The sequence below is a fragment of the Mobula hypostoma genome, chromosome 18, assembly GCF_963921235.1.
Source record: "Mobula hypostoma chromosome 18, sMobHyp1.1, whole genome shotgun sequence".
Taxonomy (NCBI): Eukaryota; Metazoa; Chordata; class Chondrichthyes; order Myliobatiformes; family Myliobatidae; genus Mobula; species Mobula hypostoma.
This window is the reverse complement of record NC_086114.1, coordinates 34,904,104-34,929,729: the sequence shown is the minus strand read 5'-3', so window position 1 is coordinate 34,929,729 and position 25,626 is coordinate 34,904,104. Positions and strand designations below refer to the sequence as shown.

At 43.2% G+C, this 25,626-nt stretch overlaps 1 protein-coding gene across 3 annotated transcripts in view; it reads left to right on the top strand.

Moving 5' to 3' along the window:
* LOC134358454 (paladin-like) overlaps positions 1–25,626 on the top strand; it is a 292,622-nt gene that overhangs the window by 159,069 nt on the left and 107,927 nt on the right. For all 3 annotated transcript variants that reach the window (XM_063070695.1, XM_063070694.1, XM_063070693.1), the window contains one exon: positions 1,234–1,374. In XM_063070695.1, coding sequence (XP_062926765.1) covers positions 1,234–1,374 — 141 coding nt within the window. The remainder of the gene's footprint in view (positions 1–1,233; positions 1,375–25,626) is intronic.

Sequence of the window (25,626 nt, the reverse complement as noted above, 5' to 3'; positions counted from 1 at the left end):
TGACGTTGGAGAGGGTACAGAGAAGATTCACTAGAATGATTCCGGAAATGAGAGGGTTAACATATGAGGAACGTTTGTCCGCTCTTGGACTGTATTCCTTGGAGTTTAGAAGAATGAGGTGAGACCTCATAGAAACATTTCGAATGTTAAAAGGCATGGACAGAGTGGATGTGGCAAAGTTGTTTCCCATGATGGGGGAGTCTAGTACGAGAGGGCATGACTTAAGGATTGAAGGGCGCCCTTTCAGAACAGAAATGCGAAGAAATTTTTTTTAGTCAGAGGGTGGTGAATCTATGGAATTTGTTGCCATGGGCAGCAGTGGAGGCCAAGTCATTGGGTGTATTTAAGGCAGAGATTGATAGGTATCTGAGTAGCCAGTGCATCAAAGGTTATGGTGAGAAGGCAGGGGAGTGGGACTAAATAGGAGAAAATGGATCAGCTCATGATATAACGGCGGAGCAGACTCGATGGGCCGAATTGCCTACTTCTGCTCCTTTGTCTTATGGTCTTATGTGGTGATTCCTTGGGATTACCTCCTGCCCTGTCACACACATTCATCAACTTCTCCAAAGAATCAGAATCGGGAGATATTCTCCTGCACTCAACTCTGCCCTTAGGGACTGAGGAATAGTTGGAGATACTTGCAGTCAGCGTGTGCCCCTTACAGCATACTTAACCCTACCCCCGTACTGTCAATAATATTGATCAGCACCCACTGATAGATGACCAACTCACTTATGTGCACTGTAAAACTGACTTTCTGTACCCACCACTGCTTGCTCAGGAGGTTGACATATTACACCACTGACCTCCCCTCCTGATCAATCTTCTCCAAAATTTTCTACTGCAGGTCCATACTAGCTCTCCCAGTGCTAAGCAATGTGCTCCCTGTCTGTGCAGCTGGGCCCAGGCTCAGCAATGCTGAGATGAGTTGTAACAAGACTCTGATGCCACTTTGTTGTAATACTGATGGAATTGAGCCCACAGAAATATACTTGTGCAAGCCTGCCACTGGCCCGACTCCTAATGTTGGGTCTTTCTGGAGGGGGGACCAAGGTGGGGCACTCAGTATTTTTAATTGAAGCAGAGGCGTGGTGCCCGGAAAAAGTAATAGATCTCTCTGCTGTAGGGCGTAGCAATGTCTAAATCACTTTTCATCCCAGCAGTAAAAAAAACACTGAAGAGAAAAAGTTGGAGAGCTGAGACTTTAATTTTGAATGTCTCTTTCTGCAGGTTGTGATGGAAATAGTACGACTGCTGCCGGAAGGGCATAAAATGAAGAGGGAAGTCGATTTGGCTCTGGATGCTGTGAGTGAGACGATGACTCCCATGCATTATCATCTGAGAGAGATCATAATCTGCACTTACAGGCAGGTGAGTGACTGCCCATCTAATCAGCCTTACCATCTGTTAAAGAAACCTTGCATTTGCATGCAAATTGAAGTCTGACCTTGGGGTCAGAATATTGGAACATCTGCAATATGCTCAGCTCTGCACCCCGATACCTCACTTGCTGCTCTAGCTGTGTTCCCCAGTAATGAGTGTGTTAATGGAATCAGTACTGAAGCATGTGTCGTTGCAGTATCATTTCTACAGGACTGTGTAACCGACAGTGGTGGAAACTTGGTGAGAAACTCCGCTCTCCTCGCTGTTGCCCAGTGACAGGACCCTTGCTGTGTACTCAGTCCTCCTCTGGTGGTTCCGCAGCCATGAAATAGTTAAAGTGATCTCGCCATGATCTGGTTTAGTGTGGAGTGTGTTGTTGCAGCCGGGTGTGGTAATGGGGACAAGCTCCCACTACCTATTGAATGTTCCCAATGGCGTGCCCCTCAAATAGCCTCTGACAACCAAGTCCAACGCCTGGTCTTCATGTGTGGCTTAGCTACAAAGCCTGGCAGAACCATTTCTACTGAAAAAAGAAGTGGCAAAGGCAAGTCACTGGCAACTTAAAACCAGTTGCTTCAGGCAGATGGGGCTTGTCAGCCATGAGTGGCAGCACATCTTGGAGAAGGAAACTCTGATCTCAAACCTCTGCTGCCTTGCGGCTGTACCCACTCATGAGGAAGGCATCAGGAGTAAACCCCAAGGAGGAGGAAAATCCAAAGCTGGCGTCCCTAAGGCAGACCTAAGTTGCATTCAACACTGGCTGGCAACTCCTGCGACGCTGCTGGTACCAAACCGTATCAGTCTCTGCCGTTCCTTTGGGTTCATCAAATGCATGGAGAGGGGGTGCTTGTTACATGGGGAACAGCTCGCTCTCCATATTGTACTGCCCAGGCTTCCTTATCTTGACAGCTAAGACACAACATCCGCGGTCAGCCCTGACTGATGGAGGCCTCGCTAAGAGTGAGCACCAAGACAACGGACAATAGCTACTTGTGAGGTTGATGCTGAGTGAGCTGGGGGTGTCCTGAGAGGTGGACACAGGACAATGAGTGCAGGACATTGCTAGGGATGGCAGCAAGTCTGCCGCGCTGTGACAGAGCTTGTTCGGGGCATCTCTCGGCTGGAAAGAGCTGTGCAGCCAAAGAAAGAGAGGGGGAAATATCAGGATGTGATAAGACAGACGATAGGATCTGTGCATCAACTCACAGAGTAGCTGTGGCTGGTCCTCATTCTCTGTATTGACCAATATACACCGGCCCCACACTGAGCCACTGCATGCCCAGCCATGGGGCAATGAGACACCATTCTTTAGCTGCAGGAGTGCCAGAGAGACCAGCAAATGTCATTTTGATTGCACAGTGGAGAGTATACTTCTGAATGTTCAGACAATATTTGTCAATATTTCAGTTTGGAAGCGTGACCAGTTTTTACAGAGCAATGTCAAAGATCTCTTGGTGCCTACCTTTTGCTAATTCAATGATAGTGGAAGATTTCTCATGATGTTTGAGACAGTGTTAATTCTTCAGTCTGCCTATAATATTTCTAATATAAAACTGAAAATTCTGGGAATACACTTGAACCAAAAATCCTTAAAACCTGGATTGTTTCCCTTTCAGCCCATTCTGCCTGACCTGCTGATTGTTTCCAACACTTTGTTTTGTTTTCGATGTCCAATATCTGCAGTTTTTAACAAATCTTTTTGCAGGGTAGAACTGCGCTGTGCCATGTTGTCTTGGTTTACAGGTACTGCTCTTTCAAAGTGTTAGATTCAGTTGTGCATATAAATGAAGGGAGCCTCTAGCTTGTACTGGCAAAGTAATTAGATAATACCACAAAATTAGCCAGAGGAGTTGTGCTTTCCAGCTGTGAAAGCAGGTCTGAGCTTGGCAGATTCTAGTCATTTAATATTAGAAGCAGTGATGGAATCACTCTGAGCCTTCCTTGCACAAGTGGACATACCATCCGTGGAGGAACACAGCTGGAGTGAGGTTGTAACACACACAGAGTGCTGGAGGAACTCAGCAGATTGGCAGTATCTATGGAAAAGAGTTAACGGTGGACATAATGGAGGTGAGAGGGAGGTGTATGGGCAGGTGTAGCTTGCAGGGATCAGGGCCTGGGGAAAGATTAGTGGGGACGGACAAATGGACAAGGGAATCACAGAGGGAGTGATGCATGTGGAAAGCAGAGGTGGGGGGGTGGGAGGTAAAGGTATGTTTAGTGATAGGATCTCTTTGTAGGTGGCAGGAGTTGTGGAGGATAATGTGTTGGATGCAGAGGGTGGTGGGGTGGTAGGTAAGGACAAGAGGGAATCTATCACCATTACGGAAACGGGAAGATGGGGTGAGCACGGATGTGCAGGAAATGGAGGAGATGTGAGTGAGGGCAGCATCAATAGTGGAGGGAGTAAAGAACCTGTTCTTTAAAGAACAAAGACATCTCTGGTGTCCTGGAATGGAAAGCTGCATCCTGGAAACAGATACAGTGGAGACGATGGAAATGAGAGAAGGGAATAGCATTTTTATAGGAGACAAGGTGGGAAAACAGATAGTCAAGATAACCATGAGAATCAGTACGTTTGTAAAAGATATTGGTTGACAGTTTGTCTCTAGAGATGGAGACAGGGAGATTAAGAAAGTGAGGTTGGTCAGGAATACGACTAAAATCAGAATCATTGCCATAAATTGCAGGAGGACCCGTTCAAGGGCTCTTGGAAGAATTCATGCTTTTCCTTCATGGATGTTCCAACACTGTAAGCACACCCTGACCAATGCCGACACTGTTTCCACAATTTTTTAATGTTGTAGTAGTGTTGCACATGGTGGTAGTATATGTCAGCACCTTGCACATAGGTGAAACTATTCAGTTTCACTGTATGTTGCGTGCGCTTGAAAAGTGCCGAGTGGTGTTTCATTGGATTTTTATACTTTTTCGCATGTAGAAAAAGCTTTGAGTGAATTTCTGGCAACGGTAGTTACTGAATTTCACCTTTGGGTGGCGCACTTGCTCTGCTTTTTAAACCAACCATCCCTTGCCAATGAGCAACTTGTGAAGAACAGACAATGCCATCTGTGCTTCGCTGATCATTTACTTCAGGCAAGAAGGAGGAACAAAAGTTGAAGTAATATTAATTTTTCTCTTGAACTGACAAAAAATGTAAATATTTCCAAGAAAAGTTACACTGATTATAAACACAAGAAATTCTGCAGATGCCAGAAATCCAAAGCAGCGCGCACAAAAAGCTGGAGAAACTCAGCAGGTCAGACAGCATTTATGGAAATGAATAAACAGTCGATGTTTTGGGCCTATGTCCTTCTTTAGGACTGGAAAGGAAGGAAGAAAATGCCAGAATAAAAAGGTGGGTGAGAGGCAGGACGATAGCTGGAAGGTGAGGCCAGGCGGGTTGGAAAGGTAAGGGGCTGGAGAGGAAGAAATCTGATGGGAAAGAAGAGTGGACCATGGGAGAAAAAGAAGGAGGGCCACCAGGGAGAGGTGACGGGTAGGTGAGAGAGGTAAGAGGCCAGAGTGGGGAATAAAAGAAGAGAGGAGTGGGAGGGAATTTATTGATATTCTTGTATCAGGTAGGATACTACCCTGACAGAATATAAGGTGTTGTTCCTCCATGCTGAGGGTGGCCTCACCTTGGCACAAGAGGAAGCCATGGACCAACATATTGGAACGGGAATGGGATCTGAATAAAAATGTTTTGCCACCAGGAAGTTCTGCTTTAGGCGGATGGAGTGGAAGTGCGCGATGAAGTGGTCCCCCTGTTTACAATGGGGTCTGATTGGCTAGTTGGTAGCTTGTTACCTGCAGTAAGTGACGTGAAAGTTGTGATCCTGGTAATGGAAGGGAAGAGTGTAAGTGGAGAGCAGCAATAGTGAATGGCAATGGGGTGAAGGGAACGCTGAGGAAGGGAGAGAATGGTGTTGAGAGTGCAGCAGATCTGGAGACGTAGCCTGAAATGCCAACTATTTGTTCCTCTTTATTCCTCCCCATAGATGCCCTCTGACCTGCTGAGTTCCTGCAGCAATTTTTGTGTACTGCGGTAGATTTCCTGCATCTGCACACCTCCTTATGTTTGAGTGCATTCCTGATTGCCAGAGCCCTCTTTGTGAAGTCTGCACATTCTCCCTGTAGCTGCTTGCATTTCCGTCCAGTATTCCAGTTTCCTCCCACATCCCATTGATGTGGATTGATAGGTAAATTGGTGCCTGTCACTTAGTGTACAGGTGAGTGTTGGAATCTGGGAGGAGTTGACGGGAATGTGGGAAGAGCAGAATGGAATAGTGCAGCATCAGTGCTTGATAATCAGTACAGAGTTGATGGGCTGAAGGGCCTGTTTGTTTGCTGTATGACTGGAGAAGTAACAGAATGGAGTCATGAGATTGGACACAAAGGCAGCACATGGACCGGGTTTCATGAATTTCAATTCGTTTCTAATTGTCTACAGATTTAAACAATTAGCTTCAGGCATATGTATGTTGACCTCGCCGTTGAGAAGCTCCCATCCGGAGGGATGGGCCGTCTTTACCTTGTTAGAGAGCAGAGAGGGAAAAGCAGCAATAGGAGTTATAAGCTTAGATGATGACAAGCTAAGAGAGCTAAATAGAGGAGCTGATGTAATGGAGACAAGGTTTCCCTGTTTGGTTAAAATCTAGACATTTAATTCACTTTAACTGATATTTTTATGTCATTTAGCTTTTTTTTTAGTGCTATCTGCATATTACTGTTCCTGGGAATTATCTCAGCAGATGAAGATGAGCTACAAAATTACTATAGGTTACTATTACCAGCTTTCTGATGCTTAGCTTGGTTGCAGATTGTTTGAACCATTGAGCGAGTTACACCATCCACATGTTGAGAACAAAAATAACATTAGTCCGATGGAGTTGAGTATTGGAGTGTGGGTGCAGATGAAGGTGTAATTTAAAAAAAATTGATAGCTAAACCTCATAACAGACCTAACACCAGTTCAGGGCAATACAGCCCAGTATAGTCCCAGTCCAAAGTTACAGTCACCACGTTAAAGGAAAGGTTACATCAGAGAGAGTGCAGGAGAGATTGATGGGGATGTTGCCAGGAGTGGAAAAACTTGGCTGAGAGATAATACTGTATAGGCTGGGGCTGGACTTTTATATATTGGAACAGAATGTGCAGTGGGAGTTCAATGGACCTTCATAAAATTGAAGGGCCTAATAAAGGGCCGGCTGGTGGCGCAGTGACATCAGTGCCAGACTCCAGAGCGAAGGTTCCCGAGTTCAAGCCCAGTCGGGCCGCTCCCGGGCATGCTTTCCATCTGTGCCAGGTTGAGCGTTGAGCTCGCAACTCAGCCTCGTAAAAAAAAACTGCACTGTGAGAAGGACGTGGGGGACCACTCACAGAATCTTTCCTCCAAGACAACCACTTGAAAAAGTGGTCACCGAGGCTCTGGCAGAGTGAGTGAGTAAGCAAGTAAATTAAAAAAAACTGGGTGACCCCATTCTCCATGGCACAGGGGTTAAAAGACATGGGACTATTGATTGAAAATGAGAAGGAGCAGCAGAGAGGATATGAGAAGTCTTTCACCCATAGATCTTGAGCTCTGCCTGAATGCGGAGTAGAGACAGAAACCCATAGCAGTATTAAACAGTATTTGGATGTGTAATTGAAGGGTTGTGGCTTGCAGAGGCATGGACCCAGTGCTAGAAGGTGAGATTAGGCTAATTATCTCTCCTTCAAACAGCAGGACATAATGGCCAAATTGTCTCTTCCTGTCTTGCAGTTTTTCTCCTATTTCTATCTTTTTCTTTGCAGCTGTGTTTACCAGCGTTTATCAGGATGTGTTGGTCAGACAGCTCTGAGTTTGGATAAAAGTATGAGTTTCCACTTGTGTCATGACTGCAAACCACAGGCCGCAAAGTTGTGCATTAAATTTCCTTCCCCCTCACTTAAATATTGTTATTCAGATTGCCATTAGTTGGAGCCAATGAAAAGAAACAGGGAGGTAGAGCCCAACAGGAAGAAAATAGCTGGAAGAAAGAAAATTTTATTTTTATGAGGCAGACTGCTGTATTGTTTATAAAGCACACTTGGAAACTTTACTATAATTATGAAATAGTTCACTGAATTCCAATATCACCTATAAAGTTTGGTAAGTGTATTTAAAAGAATAAGGAACTGTAATTCAGATAGTGTTTTCTGTATTCATGAGGCATTGTAAATTGTTTTAGAACCAATGTTTTACTTCTGAATTGTAAGGCCATTCGACATGGGAGCAGAATTAGGCTATTCGGCCCATCGCATCTGCTCCGCCATTTAATCATGGATGATTTATTATCCCTCAATCCCATTCTCCTGCCTTCACCCCAAAACTTTTGATACCCTTACTATTCAAGAACCTATCTACCTCCTGTTTAAATATACCCAATACCTTGGCCTCCACAGCCGTCTGTGGCAATGAATTCCAGAAACTCCTCTCATCATTGTTCTGAAGGGACATGTTCTGTTCTGAGGTTGTGCTTCTGGTCCTAGACTTCCCCACTATAGGAAACATTCTCTGCACATCCACTCTCTCGGCCTTTCAACATTTGATAGGTTTCAATGAGATCCTCCCTCATTTTTCTAAACTTCAGTGAGTATAGGCCCAGAGCCATTAAATGTTCCTCATATATTAACCCTTTCATTCCTGGGATATTTCTCATGAACCGCTTTTGGACTCTCTCCAATGCCAGCACATCCTTTCTTAGACAAGGGGCCTAAGACCACTTACAATACTCCAAGTGCAGTCTGATCAATGCCTTACAAAACCTCAGCATTACATCTTTGCTTTTATATTGTAGTCCTCTCAAATTGAATGCTAATGTTGCATTTTCCTTCCTTACCAGTGTAGTATAAAGAAATTCAATAACAGTAAGGTGCAATTATATTACACCTTTAAAATAGTGAAATATCCTGAGACCTTTAAAGAGTATAATCAGTCAAAATTTGATTTTACCCAGAGTACAATATCAGCTGGGGTAGTGGAAACTTGGACAGAAAGGAAAAAAAAAGTGAAGGTAAACTTAAATTTCAAAGAAATTTATTATCGAAATACATATGTCACCATATACAACCCTGAGATTCATTTTCTTATGGGCATACTCAATAAATCCATAACAAATAATAAACGCAATAGAATCAATGAGAGACCGTATCAACCAGTGTTGCAAACCGTGCAAATGCAAAAAGAAATAATAATAATAATAAATAAGCAATAAGTATCAAGAACGTGAGATGAATAGTCCTTCAAAGTGAGTCCATAGGTTTTGGGACAATTTCAGTGACGGGGAGAGTGAAGTTGAGTGAAGTTACCCTCTTTGGCTCAAGAGCCTGAACCCGGTGGTGTGAGTCCGGAGGCTCCTGTACCACGTTCCTGATGGCAGCAGTGAGAGGAGAGCATGACCTGGGTGGTGGGGCTCTCTGATGACAGACAGTGCTTTCATGGGACAACACATTTGTAGATGTTCTCAATGGTGGGGTGGCTTTACCTGTGATGCATTGGGTAAGCTTTAGAAGCAAGAGCCCTGAGCTTGCTCCATCGTTCAGTAACAACATGGTTGATTTTATTTTTCACCACAATACTGTCCTCCATGAACCTCCTATCTTTAGTTGATTCAATATCTTTAAGAAATCCTCCCAGAAAAAGACTCCCCATTTGGCAATGAGGTTAATGATTTGGTGACAGAACTTCTGTTAGTTATAACTCCTTTGCCATCTTCAAATAGTACTACTTGAACTGGCAAGTTGGTTTAAACTCTCTCTCTGAATGAGTCTAGAGTGTTTCTTTACACCCCATGTCTAGCATAGGATTTGAATGCACCATCTCTGAATCCCACAGGAGTACTGTGAGAATGCAGGTTGCAAAGTTGAAACAATAATTAATTAAGCAAATACTTGCTTTCCCAAGCAAGTAACTCTCCCTCCCAATGTGAGTCTACGTTTGCAAGTTCAAGCAGAACTCCAACTGTCAAAATTCCTCATCCTCAAGATCACCAACAGTAGTGTAAGAACCACCTAAAGTCCAACTGGAGATGGCAAATAACTGCTGGCCTTCCCAGTTAAGCTCAGTTCAGGATTTATTCCCCCCCCCCCCACAAATCTGAATACATGTTCTTGACAAATATTTACCAGGTGATGTAACTCTCTGCTTTGGATGTCACATTATATCCTGATCGTGACTGATTTCTCAGTGGGGGGGGGGGGAATCCCGGCCCACTGTTCTGAATAACAGCAAGGAAATTATTCTATTGTCCTCACCAATATTTATTACAAAACCAACACCTCTTAAGCAGATTGTTCCGCAATCAGATATCACTGCAAGCAGCTGGCAGGTGTAATATATTTTGCAACTGTCCAAAAGTCCACTGGCAGAGAATTGTATGAATTTCCTTCTATTAAACGTAAACTTCTGATGACTGTAGGCATTCACTGCAATTCAAAACCACACTAATCACTAAAATATTTCGTGTTTCTAGGAAAGAACATTACTTACAATAATCGTTTGAGAAATATAGACATTATGTAAACACGAGATTGTGCAGATGATTGAAAACGAGAAAATCTGCAGGAACTCTAAGTCAGGCAGCATCTATGGAGAGGAATAAACTACCGATGTTTGGTATTCTTAAGATTAGTCATAACTATGATATTTGAGTATATAATATAGCAAATGCATTTATAGAAACATCATACAAAATCCAACTATGTTCTTTGTAGATCTTTTTCTTGATATTTCTGTCAAAACTTAAACCACTATTGGCTATAAATTCATCCTTGGCTGGTAGTGCTACGCAGTAATATAGGAGATTCTGCAGATGCTGATATTCAGAGTAAGACAAACAATATACTGGAGGAACTCAGCAGTTCAAACAGTATCTATGGAAAAGAATAAAGAGCCGACGATTTGGGCCAAGATCCTTTATCAGGACAGTGCTACTCCATGTTCTGTCTCCAGAATCCATTTCTAAGGAGACTTGTAGAATGAGTTTCAGAAGCAGAACATAACTCATCTTTAGTAGGGATGAATATCTATGCATGGATACTCAAAATATAGGAATGGAAAACCACAGAAATCACACAAAGTAGATCGTTAAACATATTTTGAACTTCTTGGCCTTAAGTGGACTTCTGGTTACTCCACTTCCCATTTGTTCGTCCACAGCCTTGCATGTGTCAGATATTACAGCAGCCACCAAGTGTTTTTTAAATGTGGTCATGGTTTTTGCCTCCATTGCCCTTCACGTTGTGAGTACCAGACCCCTTCACTACTTATTGAGTAAAATGTTTTTCCCCAACTTCTAATCGTTCTTCTAATTACTGAGGTAAATAGCGCCTTGGTTGTTCTCCTCTCACAGAATGGTTACAATGCAGAAAGTCATTTGGCTTGTACAGTTGCCACTAATTCCAGAGTTTTCATGGTTTTGTGCACCTCGGTTGACTACACCTCCTCTTTGATTTCAAAGAAAATAATCCCACTGTCACTTGTCTGTTCTCGTAACCATGACTCTCCAACCCTAGCCATGTTCTAGTATAATTTCAGCTACATTCTTCCAACATCTTGGACTACCAATTATCAAGATTTTGTCATGTAATGCCCTACCTTCAGCTAACCCAGCTCCTAGGCCATTGGATGCCAGATTTGCTCATCTTCTCAGGACAGCAACTTTGATCACCACTTTGGCTAATCTTGGCTGTAATTAGACAGCTTGAATTCCCATCAGCAATATTTCTAAAACTCATAAACAAGCAAGTACGAAGGTGCCCTGGAGCCTGATGTTTCCTTCCTGTCCTGCAGTGTTGGTAACTCTGCTCACATTATAGGTTTTGTGGAAATTGTTACAGAGAAAGTATTTAAAGAGGGAGTGAGCCTGGGGATTTGGAAGAAAAATATAATTCATGGCCAGACGCTGCTGAAGTCACTTCCGCCTCTTCTACTGCCACAGATGTGTGTCTGGAAAAGCAGGCTCCTGAGGTGATTGGCATTTGTCCAACTTTTGTTCAGTTGTCGAATAAAAATATAGTGCACTCGACAGCTGGTTCTATGTTTTTTTTTCATTTAAGAGTTTTATTAACTGCAACCAATGTTTTAGTAGCTTGTGGTAAAACCGTGCTATGGTTAGCTACTTCTCTTTTGTATGAGTTGATTAAATTGTATGACTGGAACCTTGATTTCAATATCACCACTGAATACTATACTATTTAGCAAGGAAATAATAAAAGGGTTATTGCTGTACAATAATGTAAATACTTTCACTGTACATATACCCAAGCCTGATAGTTTTCATAAATTGCAGATAATCTGTTATTTAAAGAAAAATAGTCACTCAGAAAAGTTAGCTCCCATGCTCTCATATTATTGCACAATTGTTTAATGCCACTCTGAGAAGGCAGGTGCCATCTCAGTTTGATGCTGCATCTGAGAGAAACCTGTCTAGTGGGGCAGCACTACCTTGGTTCTGTGTTAGACTTGGCCAGTGTGTACGTGATCAGAGTGGGATTTGAATTCCTGTTGTTAGCTGGGAGGCTGACAAATTTTATTTTAAAGGATGAACTAGTACAAAAAATCCTTACATGCCCCCTTCTCGTTGCTACCATTAAGGTGGAGGTACAGGAGCCTGAAGACACATACCCAAGGTTTTAGGAACAGCTTCTTCTCCACCATCAGGTTTCTGAACAGCCCATGAATGCTACCTCACTTTTTGCACTACCTATTTATTTTTTTACACTTATTGTAACTCATGGTAACTTTTATGTGTTGCATATTTTCATAAATACACAATCCATTATAAATCTGCTTTTGCAAAACAATAAATTTCTTGACATACGTCAGTAATGATAAACCTGATTCTGATTCTGTACCTATTTAACCACAGGGAGGATTTGCAGCCGCATCTCCCAGTGATGCATATTTTAGTGGGGGCGGCTGGGAGCAATTAGTAACGGACACTGTCTGAACTCACTGAATTCACAGCTTAGGGAAACCAGGATTCCGACCTTCCTGACAGGACTGGAATGGCTACCCACTTTTCTTCCTCACAGTGCCCGATTTGACCCTGTGTGTAGCAGTATATGTGGAAAGAGAGGGATAAATATTTCGAATTGATCAGCCTTTATCAGAGGCATGATCATCAGCCACAGGAGATGATAGAGGGCCTTTGTCGAATTTGTAGAGATTTGAAGGGCTGATTTGATTCCCTGTATGATGTATGGATATTGTTGGTTTGAAGTGTTGAAATAGGTGGACTGGGGACGTACAGTGGTGCTAGAAAGTCTGTGAGCCCTTTAGAATTTTCTCTATTTCTGCATAGACCTAAAATGTGATCAGATCTTCACATAAGTCCTAAGACTAGATAAAGAGAACCCAACTAAATAAATAATGCAAAAACATTATATTTGTTCATTTATTTATTGAGAAAAATGATCCAATATTACATGTGTTTGTTGGAAAAAGTATGTGAACCTCTGGGGTAATGCCTTCTATAAAAACTATTTGGAGTCAGGTGTTCCAATCAATGAGATGAGATTGGAGGGATGGGTTGTAGAGATGCTCCGCCCTATATATTAAAAAAAAGACACACAAAGTCAGGTTACTGACAGAGCCTGCTCTTTTCAAGAAAGATCTGTTTATGTGCACCATGTCTCGATCAAATCAACTTTCAAAGGACCTTAGATGATGAATTGTAGAGATGCATTAAAGCTGGAAAAGGCTACAAAAGTATTTCTAAAGACCTGAGTATTCATCGGTCCACAGGAAGAGAAATTGTCTACAAATGGAGGAAATTCAGTACTGTTGCTACTCTCCCTAGGAGTGGCCATCCTGCAAAGATCACACCAAGAACACAATGTGCAATGCTAAAGGAGGTGAAAAAGAACCCAAGGACAACAGCAAAAGAGCTGCAGAAATCTCTAGAACTTGCTAAAGTCTCTGTTCATGTGTCCATTATAAAAAAAACACTGAACTTGGAAGGACAGCATGGAGGATACCATTGTTCTCTGATAAAACTTTGCTGCATGTCTCAAGTTTGCAAAAGATCACTTGGATGTTCTACAACACTTCTGGGACAATATTCTATGGGCAGATGAGACAAAATTGAACTTTTTAGGAGAAATGCACTTTGCTATGTTTGGAGAAAATAGGGCACTGCACACTAACACCAAAACCTAATCCCAATTGTGAAGTATGGTGGAAGAAGCATCATGGTTTGGGACTACTTTGCTGCTTCAGGGCTTGAACAGCTTGCAGTCGTTGAGGGAACAATGAATTCAAAATTGTATCAAGACATTTTACAGGAGAATGCCAGGGTAGTAGTCCATCCCTGAAGCTTATTGGAAGTTGGATAATGCAATAAGATAATGATCTGAAAGACAAGTAAATCAACAACAGAATGGTTTAAAAAGAAGAAAATACATGTTTTGGAATGGCCAAATCAAAGCCCTGACCTTAGTCCTATAGAAATGTTGTGGAAGGACCCAAAGCAAGCGGTTTATGCAAGGAAACCCACCAACATCCCAGAGTTGAAACATTTTTGTATGGAGGAATGGCCTAAAATTTCTCCAAGCCGACGTGCAGGATTGATCAACAGTTACCGGAAATGCTTGGTTGAAGTTATTGCTGTACAAGGGGGTCACATCAGTTACTGAAAGCAAAGATTCACATACTTTTACCAACAAATGCATGTAAGATTGGATCATTTTTCTCAATAAATAAATGAACAAGTACAGGTGTCCCCCCGCTTTTCGAACGTTTGCTTTACGAAACTTCGCTGTTACGAAAGACCTACATTAATTACCTGTTTTCACTAACAGGTGGTGTTTTCACTGTTATGAAAAAAGGCAGCGCACGCCCCAAGCAGCCAAGCTCCTCCCCTGGAATTGCATTCTAGCCTGCATTGCTTAAACACGTACCTGTGAGCAGCCGTTAGCAAGATGAGTTCTAAGGTATTGGAAAAGCTGAAAAGAGCTCGTAAGGGTGTTACACTTAGCGTAAAACTAGACATAATTAAGCGTTTTGATCGTGGTGAACGAAGTAAGGACAAAGTGAGTTTGGCTTGTGGAAGTTGACGAAGGTGATGTTGAAGAGGTTTTGGCATCCCATGAGCAAGAACTGATAGATGAAGAGCTGATGCAATTGGAAGAGGAAAGGATAACAATCGAAACTGAATGCAGTAGCGAATGGACCGAAAGTGAAGTCGTCCAGGAACTGAACGTGAAGAAGATGACCTGCCTGCCCTGATAGAAACAGACGATGATGAGATGACACCCCAGTGATAGCGTCGCCTCTGATCTGGGCCGACATTTACATGCTGGGCGGCACCTAATTAATTAGCTTGTTTATTTCGGCTTTTTTCTTAAAGATGTGCTGGGTGCGTTCCGGCTACTGCCGCATTCTCCACGGATCAGTATCGGTTCGCTGCCCGGAGTTTGGGGACCACTGCACTACCCCAACCTCTAATGACTCAGCCTAACACACCATCATCAGTGTGCTCGATGTCTTCCCAATTCTGGTAAGTGGTACTACACTGTACGTACATTATTTCTACTTTATATAGGCTGCTTATTTTTATGCGTTTCTTGGTATGATTTGGCAGCTTCAAGGCTTAAAGGTTACCGGAGAGAGTGTTTCTGCTGAGTACGCTTGCGCCGTGTAACTACCGAGAGCACTTGCACTGTGTTTTTGCCAAGAACGCTTGTGTGAAATTTTCGCTACGGAGAACAATGCGGCAATGATTGTGGAAAAGTATTTCTACTTTATATAGGCTGTGTATTTATCATATCATTCCTGCTTTTACTATATGTTACTGTTGTTTTAGGTTTTATGTGTTATTTGACATGATTTGGTAGGTTATTCTTTGGCTCTGCGAACACTCACAAATTTTGCCCATATAAATAAATGGTAATTGCTTCTTCGCTTTACGACATTCCGGCTTACGAACCGTTTCATAGGAACGCTCTACCTTCGGATGGCGGGGGAAACCTGTATAATGTTTTTCGTGTTATTTATTTAATTGGGGGGTTCTCTTTATTTTTAGGACTTACGTGAAGATCTGATCACATTTTAGGTCATATTTATGCAGAAATAGAGAAAATTCTACAGGGCCCACAAACTTTCTAGCACCACTGTATGGACCAGACAGCCAGACTTGTACCACACCAGGATTTTCAGTTGGTTGAGATGGGTAGGAAGGGTAATCTTCAAGGCAGCTATGACCCAGTGGAGCTTGGGACCAAGAGGGAATGTCAAGCCGCCTTTGGCCTCCCCTTCTTCCTCAGCTTCTTAATTAATTTCAGCCAACTTAGAAATCCAAAGTTCTTTCAAAGTGATATGAGAACTGACTAGACTGGGTCCTGTCTCCTTGTATTAAGTAGCTGACTAGTTTATCATTCCCTTCAGAGGGCAATGATTGTGGGAAAAGCTCTGGGAGCTCTCAGGTCATGTGGGAGTAATGTCAGACTTTATTAGATACCACAGATTACTTGAAAGAAAATGCTTGGTTTCTTGAGGAAGGGATAAGGTAATGAGAGAGAATATTATTGCACCAAGGATAAATTGTTCCATTATCTCAGCCTATCTTATTGTGTCTGCCTGGGAAAGCCTCTGATTTCCATCAATGAACAAAATTCCTTCCTCTGTGGTGCTCCTCATTTGATGGTTGTTTGTTCCAGGTCATTCATTGCCATATGTGTCCCCACCCCCAGTGAATTGCCTCATCCAGGAAGAACATTAATGGGATGTTCTATTTTCTTCAGAACTTTCAGATCTTTTGGCTGATAAAGCACATGTTCTCTAGGAAGAACATGTCAATAGTTACTGTTTACAGGAAGCATGGTCGTTAACTGTTAATGCTGGCACCATTGCACAGAATGTTTCCTAGTTTTACGTCTTTCATGCAGCTGTATTCGGGGGTGGGGGGGTTGGTGTACTCAATATCTTATCCAGTGTAAAGCACAGATTATTCCCGGCAGTGGGATTTCTCTGTTGAACTAACTTTTAGCTATATTTCATACTTTGCAGATTACTTCAGAAAAACATAGAGCAGCCTAGAAATCTGTTTACATTCCTTCTAATATTATAGGACGGTATCTGGATTTTTCCAAGTTAAACACACAATCACAACAATTTCTGGGTCATCTGTCATCATTTTGGGAATGTGAGTGGGGACACTTTAGGACAGGTCATGCTTGTATGGTTGGTCATCTTCTGGCATGGATTGTGCATTAAGTGATGAATTCAAGCTGCTAATTCAGCACTTGAAACCTTCTACAGAAGTGCTGTGGAGAGCATTGTGACAAGCTGCATCACTGTTGGGGGTGGGGGGGGTGGGGGTGGCTACTGCACTGGATTGAAAGAAGCTACAGAGAGTTGTAAAATTAGTCAGCTCCATCTTAGGTACTGGTCTCCATAATATCCAAAACATCTTCAAGGAGTAATGTCTCAAAAAGGCAGCGTCCATCATTAGGGACCCCCCCCCCCCCCATCAACCAGGACATGCCCTCTTCTCATTGTTACTGTCAGGAAGGAGATATAGAAGTCTGAAGACATGCACTCAGTGATTTAGGAACAGCTTCTTCCCCTCTGCCATCCAATTTCTAAATGGACATCAACCCTATGAACATTACCTCACTTTCATTAACAGCAACACACATAAAGGTTGCTGGTGAATGCAGCAGGCCAGGCAGCATCTACTGGAAGAGGTACAGTTGACGTTTCGGGCCGAGACCCTTCGTCAGGACTAACTGAAGGAAGAGTTAGTAAGAGATTTGAAAAGGGGAGGGGGAGGGGGAGATTCGAAATGGTAGGAGAAGACAGGAGGGGGAGGGATGGAGCCAAGAGCTGGACAGGTGATTGGCAAAAGGGATATGAGAGAATCATGGGACAGGAGGCCCAGGGAGAAGGAAAAGGGGGAGGGGGGAAAAATCCAGAGGATGGGCAAGGGGTACAGTTAGAGGGACAGAGGGAGAAAAAGGAGAGAGAGAGAGAGAGAGAGAGAGAGAGAAAGAATGTGTGTATATAAATAAATAAATAACGGATGGGGTACAAGGGGGAGATGGGGCATTAGCGGAAGTTTGAGAAGTCAATGTTCATGCCATCAGGTTGGAGGCTACCCAGACGGAATATAAGGTGTTGTTCCTCCAACCTGAGTGTGGCTTCATCTTGACAGTACAGGAGGCCGTGGATAGACATATCAGAATGGGAATGGGATGTGGAATTAAGATGTGTGGCCACTGGGAGATCCTGCTTTCTCTGGCGGACAGAGCGTAGGTGTTCAGCAAAACGATCTCCCAGTCTGTGTCGGGTCTCGCCAATATATAGAAGGCCACATCGGGAGAACCAGACACAGTACATCACCCCAGCCGACTCACAGGTGAAGTGTCGCCTCACCTGGAAGGACTGTTTGGGGCCCTGAATGGTGGTGAGGGCAGAAGTGTAAGGGCATGTGTAGCACTTGTTCTGCTTACAAGGATAAGTGCCAGGAGGGAAATCAGCGGGGAGAGATGGGGGGGACGAATGGACAAGGGAGTCGCGTAGGGAGTGATCCCTGCAGAAAGCGGGGGGGGGGGAGGGAAAGATGTGCTTCGTGGTGGGATCCCGTTGGAGGTGGCGGAGGTTACAGAGAATTATATGTTGGACCTGAAGGCTGGTGGGGTGGTAGGTGAGGACAAGGGGAACCCTATTCCTAGTGGGGTGGCGGGAGGATGGAGTGAGAGCAGATGTGCGTGAAATGGGGGAGATGCGTTTGAGAGCGAGTTGATGGTGTTGGAAGGGAAGCCCCTTTCTTTAAAAAAGGAGGACATCTCCCTCGTCCTGGAATGAAAAGCCTCATCCTGAGAGCAGATGTAGCGGAGACTGAGGAATTGCGAGAAAGGGATGGCATTTTTGCAAGAGACAGGGTGAGAAGAAGAATAGTCCAGATAGCTGTGAGAGTCAGTAGGCTTATAGTAGACATTGGTAGATAAGCTGTCTACTTTTATTATTTCTGTTTTTGCACTATTTTAAATTTAACTATTTAATATAGACATATAAACTTACTGTAATTCATTTTTTTTCTTTCTCTATTATTGGATTGTATTGCTGTTGCTAAGTTAACAAATTTCACGACATATGCCAGGTTCTAATTCTACCAGATTGTTTTTTGGCATTGCTGAGTGCAGTTGAGTGATGTTTTTCCAAAATAGCCAATTGTTATCACTCATAGACCAAATCCATTTCCACAGTATAACGCTGTTTGTCTTACAGTTTACAGGAACTTGATTCATCTGCAATTTGTATCTTGGAGGTTAACTGACTATGCTGAAATCTGTTCCTAAGAACCATTGAGACTTCTCATCCCCATCGCTGTTCAGCACTTGGGATGCTCCGTGTAATGGGTCCATGTGTAGTACTGGGAGGATTGGAATTGCACTTAGAGGGGCTGCAGGCATGCATGATGTAGAAAGGCTTACTGCTGAAGATCTGTTCTGGCATGAAGAATCACATTACATGATGGACATATGCACATTCAGTATCTGATTGAATCAGAGTCAGGTTTTATTATCACCGACATACATTGTGAAATTTGTTGTTTTGTGGCCGCATTACAGTGAAATACTATAGATAAGGGACAAAACAAGTAGTGCAAAAAGAGAGCAAGGTAGTGAAGCAGTGTTCATGGGTCATTCCGAAACCTGAGGCGGAGGGGCAGAAGCTGATCATAAGATGTGTCCCTGTCCCTCCTCCTTGCCGGTGGTATTTTTGAGGTGGTGAGGGTCCAAACACCTGATGGTCTTCACGCTGCCTGCTCAATCTAGTAGTTGCTATTCACAGCTAGTGCTGTGTTGTTCATTTCAGAAATAATGGTTCTGTAGTTCGCTTTAATATCGGAGAAATATATGCAATATACATCCTGAAATTTTTGTTCTTTGCAGACATCCACAAAAACAGAAGGGTACCCCAAGGAATGAGTTACAATAAAAATGTTAGAACCCCAAAGCCTCCCCTTCTCCCTCCTCCCAGGCACGAGCAGCAGCAAAGCAACAACTTTCCCCCACCCTCACTTACTTCTGCAGAAAAGCATCAGCACCCTCCACCACCAATCAAGCAGTAGCAAAACCCCCAAGAAGGACCGTGATCTGCAGTACAACAAAAACTAATCGTTCACCCGACAATTCAACATACCACAGGCTTGCTCTCTCCCTGATAAAGGGATAGAGGTGTCTCCTTTCATAGCAAAAAGGGAGACATTAACAAAACAACTTGCTGATTTCCGATGATAAAGTCTGTTGCCCCCCACCCCCCGAGTTCTCTGACTCGAAAATTGGCAACAAACTCTTCCCCCACCAAAGAGAGAGAGAGAGCGATTTGCTGCGTACAGAGCCCCCAACAGCTGATCCGCTGTTCCGTTGTTCCGTTTTCTCCCACAACGCTTTAGTCAGCACCAGCATAGGATCAGCTCGTCCACAGGGCCATGAAGCCTCGGAACCCTGAAGGCATGCTCGTCTTCTAGGTCTCATTCTTGGGATTTCGAAAAGTAGTCGGTCGTGAGCCCCCGGGAGTGAATCCCACCACTACAAAGAACCAAAGTCTGAGTGTAGCTCCAGGTCAGGGTCTCCAGCAGATCCCCATCCCCCTGATAGGGAAAAAGAAAGACATCAAAGGTAGAGATCAAGCTGTTTCCGCAAATGAGTTCGAAGGAGATGCTGTTAAGTGCCATCGTAGCTCCCTCAAGAGGGGCATCTTCAATCATAAATTAAAAGTATTAGGTAAAATTAATCCAAAGCTCAAAAGGGAGTAGCGTGGTGATTGGAGAAAATACGAGCACTTACACAGGGGGTGGATCTGACCTGTGAGGGCACAGCAGAGAGCTGGATACAAGGTTTCCAGGCATTGTATTAGGTGGTGCTAGGACACTGTAGCAGGATCATCCATGTATGCACCTGGGAGCAGACAGCCATGAATGTTAGTGCTGGCAAGGGAACACTTTGGCATCGCATCCGGGTATGATGCCAGAAGAGTTAATGATGTCGAAAGGAGGTGAACATATCCCACCAATCATGTAATTCACCAAATCTTGTCACTCACTGCTAGAAGTCTCCATCAATCTGGATTTGCACCTAGCATTATAAGAAACAAGTTCGTCTCTATTTCTCAGTTATAATGAAGGCGCCGGGAGTTTTTCTTTCCACAGATGCTGAGTTTTTCCAGAATTTCCTGTTAGCATTTACAGCAATTTTTTTTTGATTTTCATTAACAATGTAAAGTGTCTTCACCGTGGAGATGGGAGTTTGTCTCCACAAGGAATGTGCAGCAGTCAACTTTCCCACTCCCAGAATAGACAGGTGCATCTGCCACAGGTGGACAGGTGAGGATGAGGCTCACTTCTCCATCTCTCATCCCTCATATTGGTTCACTGACAATCTCTTCAGGTCCAGGATTTAGCTGGCTTGCCTAGTGGTGGTGCTACTAAACCATTCTTGGTGATGACATTGAATCTACTCACCCAGAATACTTTCTATGCTCTTGTGCTTTTCATTGCCTTCTCCAGTTGTTGTGGACGAACACTGATCCATCAGCCGAGTGAGAATGCAGGACTAATGAGGACAAGGTCTCTTAGTCCACATTTGATCTGATTCCATGGGACTTCATGAGACTTGAGCTCAGTATTGAGGAGTCTCCTCCACCAGACTGTTTGTTGCTCCAGGTTACAGCAACTGCAGTCTGCTATATGCTCACTGATGACCATAAGACAAAGGAGCAGAAGTAGGCCATTCGGCCCATCGAGTCTGCTCCGCCATTTTATCATGAGCTGATCCATTTTCTCCTATTTAGTCCCACTCCCCTGCCTTCTCACTATAACCTTCGATGCCCCGGCTACTCAGATAACTATCAATCTCTGCCTTAAATACACCCAATGACTTGGCCTCCACTGCTGCCCGTGGCAACAAATTCCATAGATTCACCACCCTCTGACTAAAAAAATTTCTTCGCATTTCTGTTCTGAAAGGGCGCCCTTCAATCCTAAAGTCATGCCCTCTCGTACTAGACTCCCCCATCATTGGAAACAACTTTGCCACATCCACTCTGTCCATGCCTTTTAACATTCGAAATGTTTCTATGAGGTCTCCCCTCATTCTTCTGAACTCCAAGGAATACAGTCCAAGAGCAGACAAACGTTCCTCATATGTTAACCCTCTCATTCCCGGAATCATTCTAGTGAATCTTCTCTGTACCCTCTCCAACGTCAGCACATCCTTTCTTAAATAAGAAGACCAAAACTGCCCACAGTACTCCAAGTGAGGTCTCACCAGCGCCTTATAGAGCCTCAACATCACATACCTGCTCCTATACTCTATTCCTCTAGAAATGAATGCCAACATTGCATTCGCCTTCTTCACTACTGACTCAACCTGGAGGTTAACTTTAAGGGTATCCTGTACGAGGACTCCCAAGTCCCGTTGCATCTCAGAACTTTGAATTCTTTCCCCATTTAAATAATAGTCTGCCCGTTTATTTTTTCTGCCAAAGTGCATAACCATACACTTTCCAACATTGTACTTCATTTGCCACTTCTCTGCCCATTCTTCCAATCTATCCAAGTCTCTCTGCAGACTCTCTGTTTCCTCAGCACTACCGGCCCCTCCACCTAGCTTCGTATCGTCAGCAAACTTAGCCACAAAGCCATCTGTCAAGATATCTGGTTTTAATTTTTCTATGTTTAACATGCCAGGCACGGGACAGCAGAATGATTTGCTAGAGCAGTTGAGAGCTATCCACGTTGGTGGGTGGATTCATATAAAGGCCAGACTATGTAAGGACAGAGTTATCTTCCCTTGGAGGACAGTAGTGACTTAGATGAGTTTTACAACAACCTAGTTCTGTGCCATGGTTTGTATCGACATTTTTTTAATAGCCTACTACTTTGAAAATCCTAATCCCATTTTAGTTATTGGATTTGTTTTAACGCTGGTTCTGGTCCAATTCTAGGGAAGCCCTTTGGAGCATTATCATCCATTCATAGTAAGCATGGCAGTGCCCCATTATTCATAAATTCTCTCTTCCGCACAGCTTCATGGGCTATACATTCTACTCTGATCATGTGCCCTCTGCCAAACTGTATTTGTTGTTAGGTAGTGATGCAGGAAACGTCTGTTGATGCTGCTTGCTAATAAGACCCTACTTTTTTGTACTCCTTCATCTCACGTTTGGGAAACAAAGACATGGATAGAACTGGAGTCAGATCATGGAAACAAGCTCTCAATCCCACTTACTCTGCAGTGTTTTACGCTAGTCCTACGCTGCTGCCATTTTATTTTTCTCTGCTTTCCTATTACCTCCTCAGATTCTACCACATACTACTGGACGGCTCACAGTGGCCAATTAATTGACCAACCTACATCTCATTGGGATGTGGGAGGAAAGTGGAACACCTGGAGGGGGGAACACACGCAGTTACAGGGAGAATGGACAGACTCCATTCAGACAGTTCTCAAGTTCACGATTAAACCTGGGTCATGAGAGCTGTGAGGCAGCAAGGATCCCGCTGTCAGGAACTAGTCATGGTTAAGGAGATGGCATTTAAACTGGCAACATAACCTTCAGGACTTGTGATGTTCCTTTCTGCTTTAAATAGACCAAGACATCTGTCTGCTCTCCCTCCCTCTCCGAAATGGATGTGATCCGTGAGGTCCCTGACCCTGGCACCTGGGGGGGCAACATAGCATCCGGGTGTCCCGTTCATGTCTATAGAATCTCATCTGTTTCTCTGACTATTGAGTCCCCTATCACTACCGCACCCCTCTTCTCCCTCTTTCTCTTCTGCACCTCATACCCATGCTCAGTGCCAGTAACCTGGTTTCTGTGACATTCTCCTGGGAGGTAATCCCCCACAACAGTATCCAATATGGTGAAGTCCAATACACCAAAGAACCTTGGTATAATCATGAATTTGGTAGAAGTGATGGGGGGAGATATCAAGAATGTGTCTGAACCATTGTGATCAGGCAACAGTGAGATCTTTTGGTCCAGTTTAGAGTGACTGATCTTCTAAAATATTCTCCTACTTATCAATTACATTGAACTTCAGAGCAAGAGAGGTGCTTTGTAAATGCAATCCTTTGTTTCCATTGATACATGACTGAATTGAACTACCAGATCTGAAGTCACACAGGGGGAGTATAGATAAATAATGTTGGAATTAGAAGGAAGATAAAGAAAATAGTTTCACCTGGAATCTAAAACTCACTGGCTGAAAGTGTAGTGGAGGCAGAAACCCTCTTCACATTCAACAAATACTTGAAGAGCTTTGTCCAAGTGCTGGAACGTGGATTAGGCCAGGGAATGTTTTACTGACCAGCACTGATACAATCGGTGAAAAAGCCTTTTGTTTCAGTGTTTCAGATTCTGTGGAATAGTGAATGTGGAGCTTATTTGTGAACTGACTGGTACTGGTGAATGGAAATGAGGCAAACTGAATAAAAATCTCTGGTCCAACCCAGTTTGCAACTTGTGCTTGAAGATTTTTTCCTGTTCCAGGGCCTTTAACCATTTTATCACACTGTTAGTAATTATACCCACGTTTGCCAGCCAAGCAGCAGGAGAGGAGTTATTTTCTATCTTTTTTTCTCTGCCAGATTTCCAACAAGCTTCTTCCATTTCTCTCAGTGTGGGCGGGTGGGTTACTTGGTTATTGAAGGCAATGTTTCCAGCCTCCCCCTGGGATTCGAACATGACCTCTGTCTGAGATAGTGGTCACCCCAAAGGAAGGCTGAGCCAGCCACTGCACAGATGGTGTTGGGAGTTTTTGGGAGGGAGGTAGATGCTTTTCTTCTAAGTCCATAGGCTGACCTCAAAATAATTTTGACTGTTTAGCCAATATGGACAAAATTATATTTAGCCTAAACATTTGTATGAAAATTTAGAGCTACTCAGAACATTCTATTAACTTTACATTGGAGACAGATGAGACTGCAAATGTTGAATCTGCAGCAACAAATAAACTGTTGGAAGAATTTAGTTGGTCAAGCAGCACCTATGGGAGCAAAAGAATTATCAATGTTTTGAGTTGAATCCATCATATTGTTGCTATTGTGTTTACATCTTTTGTTCTTCTCCTGGTAGTGTGATAGTACACCCCTTCCCCCAGGCAACTGAGAACAGTGTTTAAGTGTCAAAGCTCACAATTTGGTGGACACACTCATTTTACCACTCAGTGTGCTTTAGGGGTGTTGAAGTATCTACAGAAGGTACCTCCAAGTGATGGAGAGATACTAACATATTGGCTCTACTGGTGGAATAAATGAACCAAGGTCTGCCTCCTCTACTTAGCCATCATTCCTTAACCGGCAGCCCACAGCATTTACAAGCCTGATACTAGACTTCCTGAAAAAGGCACTCTAGTCCAAGGGAAATAATCCAAGGATGTTTTCAATGTTTCTTTAAAAATATGTTTAAAAAAAAGCACTTAACATGTATAATGAATATTTAAAAATTCATAGCATTACAGTTTTGAGTTGTATAGCACCGAAACAGACACCTTGGCCCACCAAGTCTGTGCTAACTGCTAAGAACAATGATTTCCACCAATCCTATACTAATCACATTTTATTCTCACTGCATTTCTATCAGCTCTTTCTGGGTTCTACTAGTGGCCCACATACTAGGGACATTTTGCAATGGTCAATTAGCCTACCAACTCACATCTCTTTGGTATAAGACCATACAACATAGGAGCAGAATCAACCCATTCGGCCCATCGAGTCGTTCCATGGCATCATGGCTGACTTATTCATCATCATCATTATGTGCCGTGTCAAGTGATGTGGGTGATCGTGGTCTTCGACCATCATGGTTCTTGGCAATTTCTTTTACGTAAGTGGTTCGGCATTGCCTTCTGCGCAGTGTCTTTACAAGACGGGTGACCTCAGCCATTAATTATAATAATAATAATAACTTTATTAATCCTGAGTGGGAAATTATTTCATTACAGCAGCAACATTTAAAACACACTTAGCAATAATAAATAATAATATTAACTAATAATAAAGTACAGAATAATAATTTACCAACATGCAATAATATTGTACGAAATAGTAAACGAGAAACTATAGTATTATGATGTGTGTTCTCCTGTTGGACAGAGATGAACTGTTGTATATGCTTAGTATATTTGGTAGGAAAGATTTCTGTAACATTCCTTGTGACAGCAGAGCTGAATAAGCCTGTTCGAAAGGGTACTCCACTGCTTATTC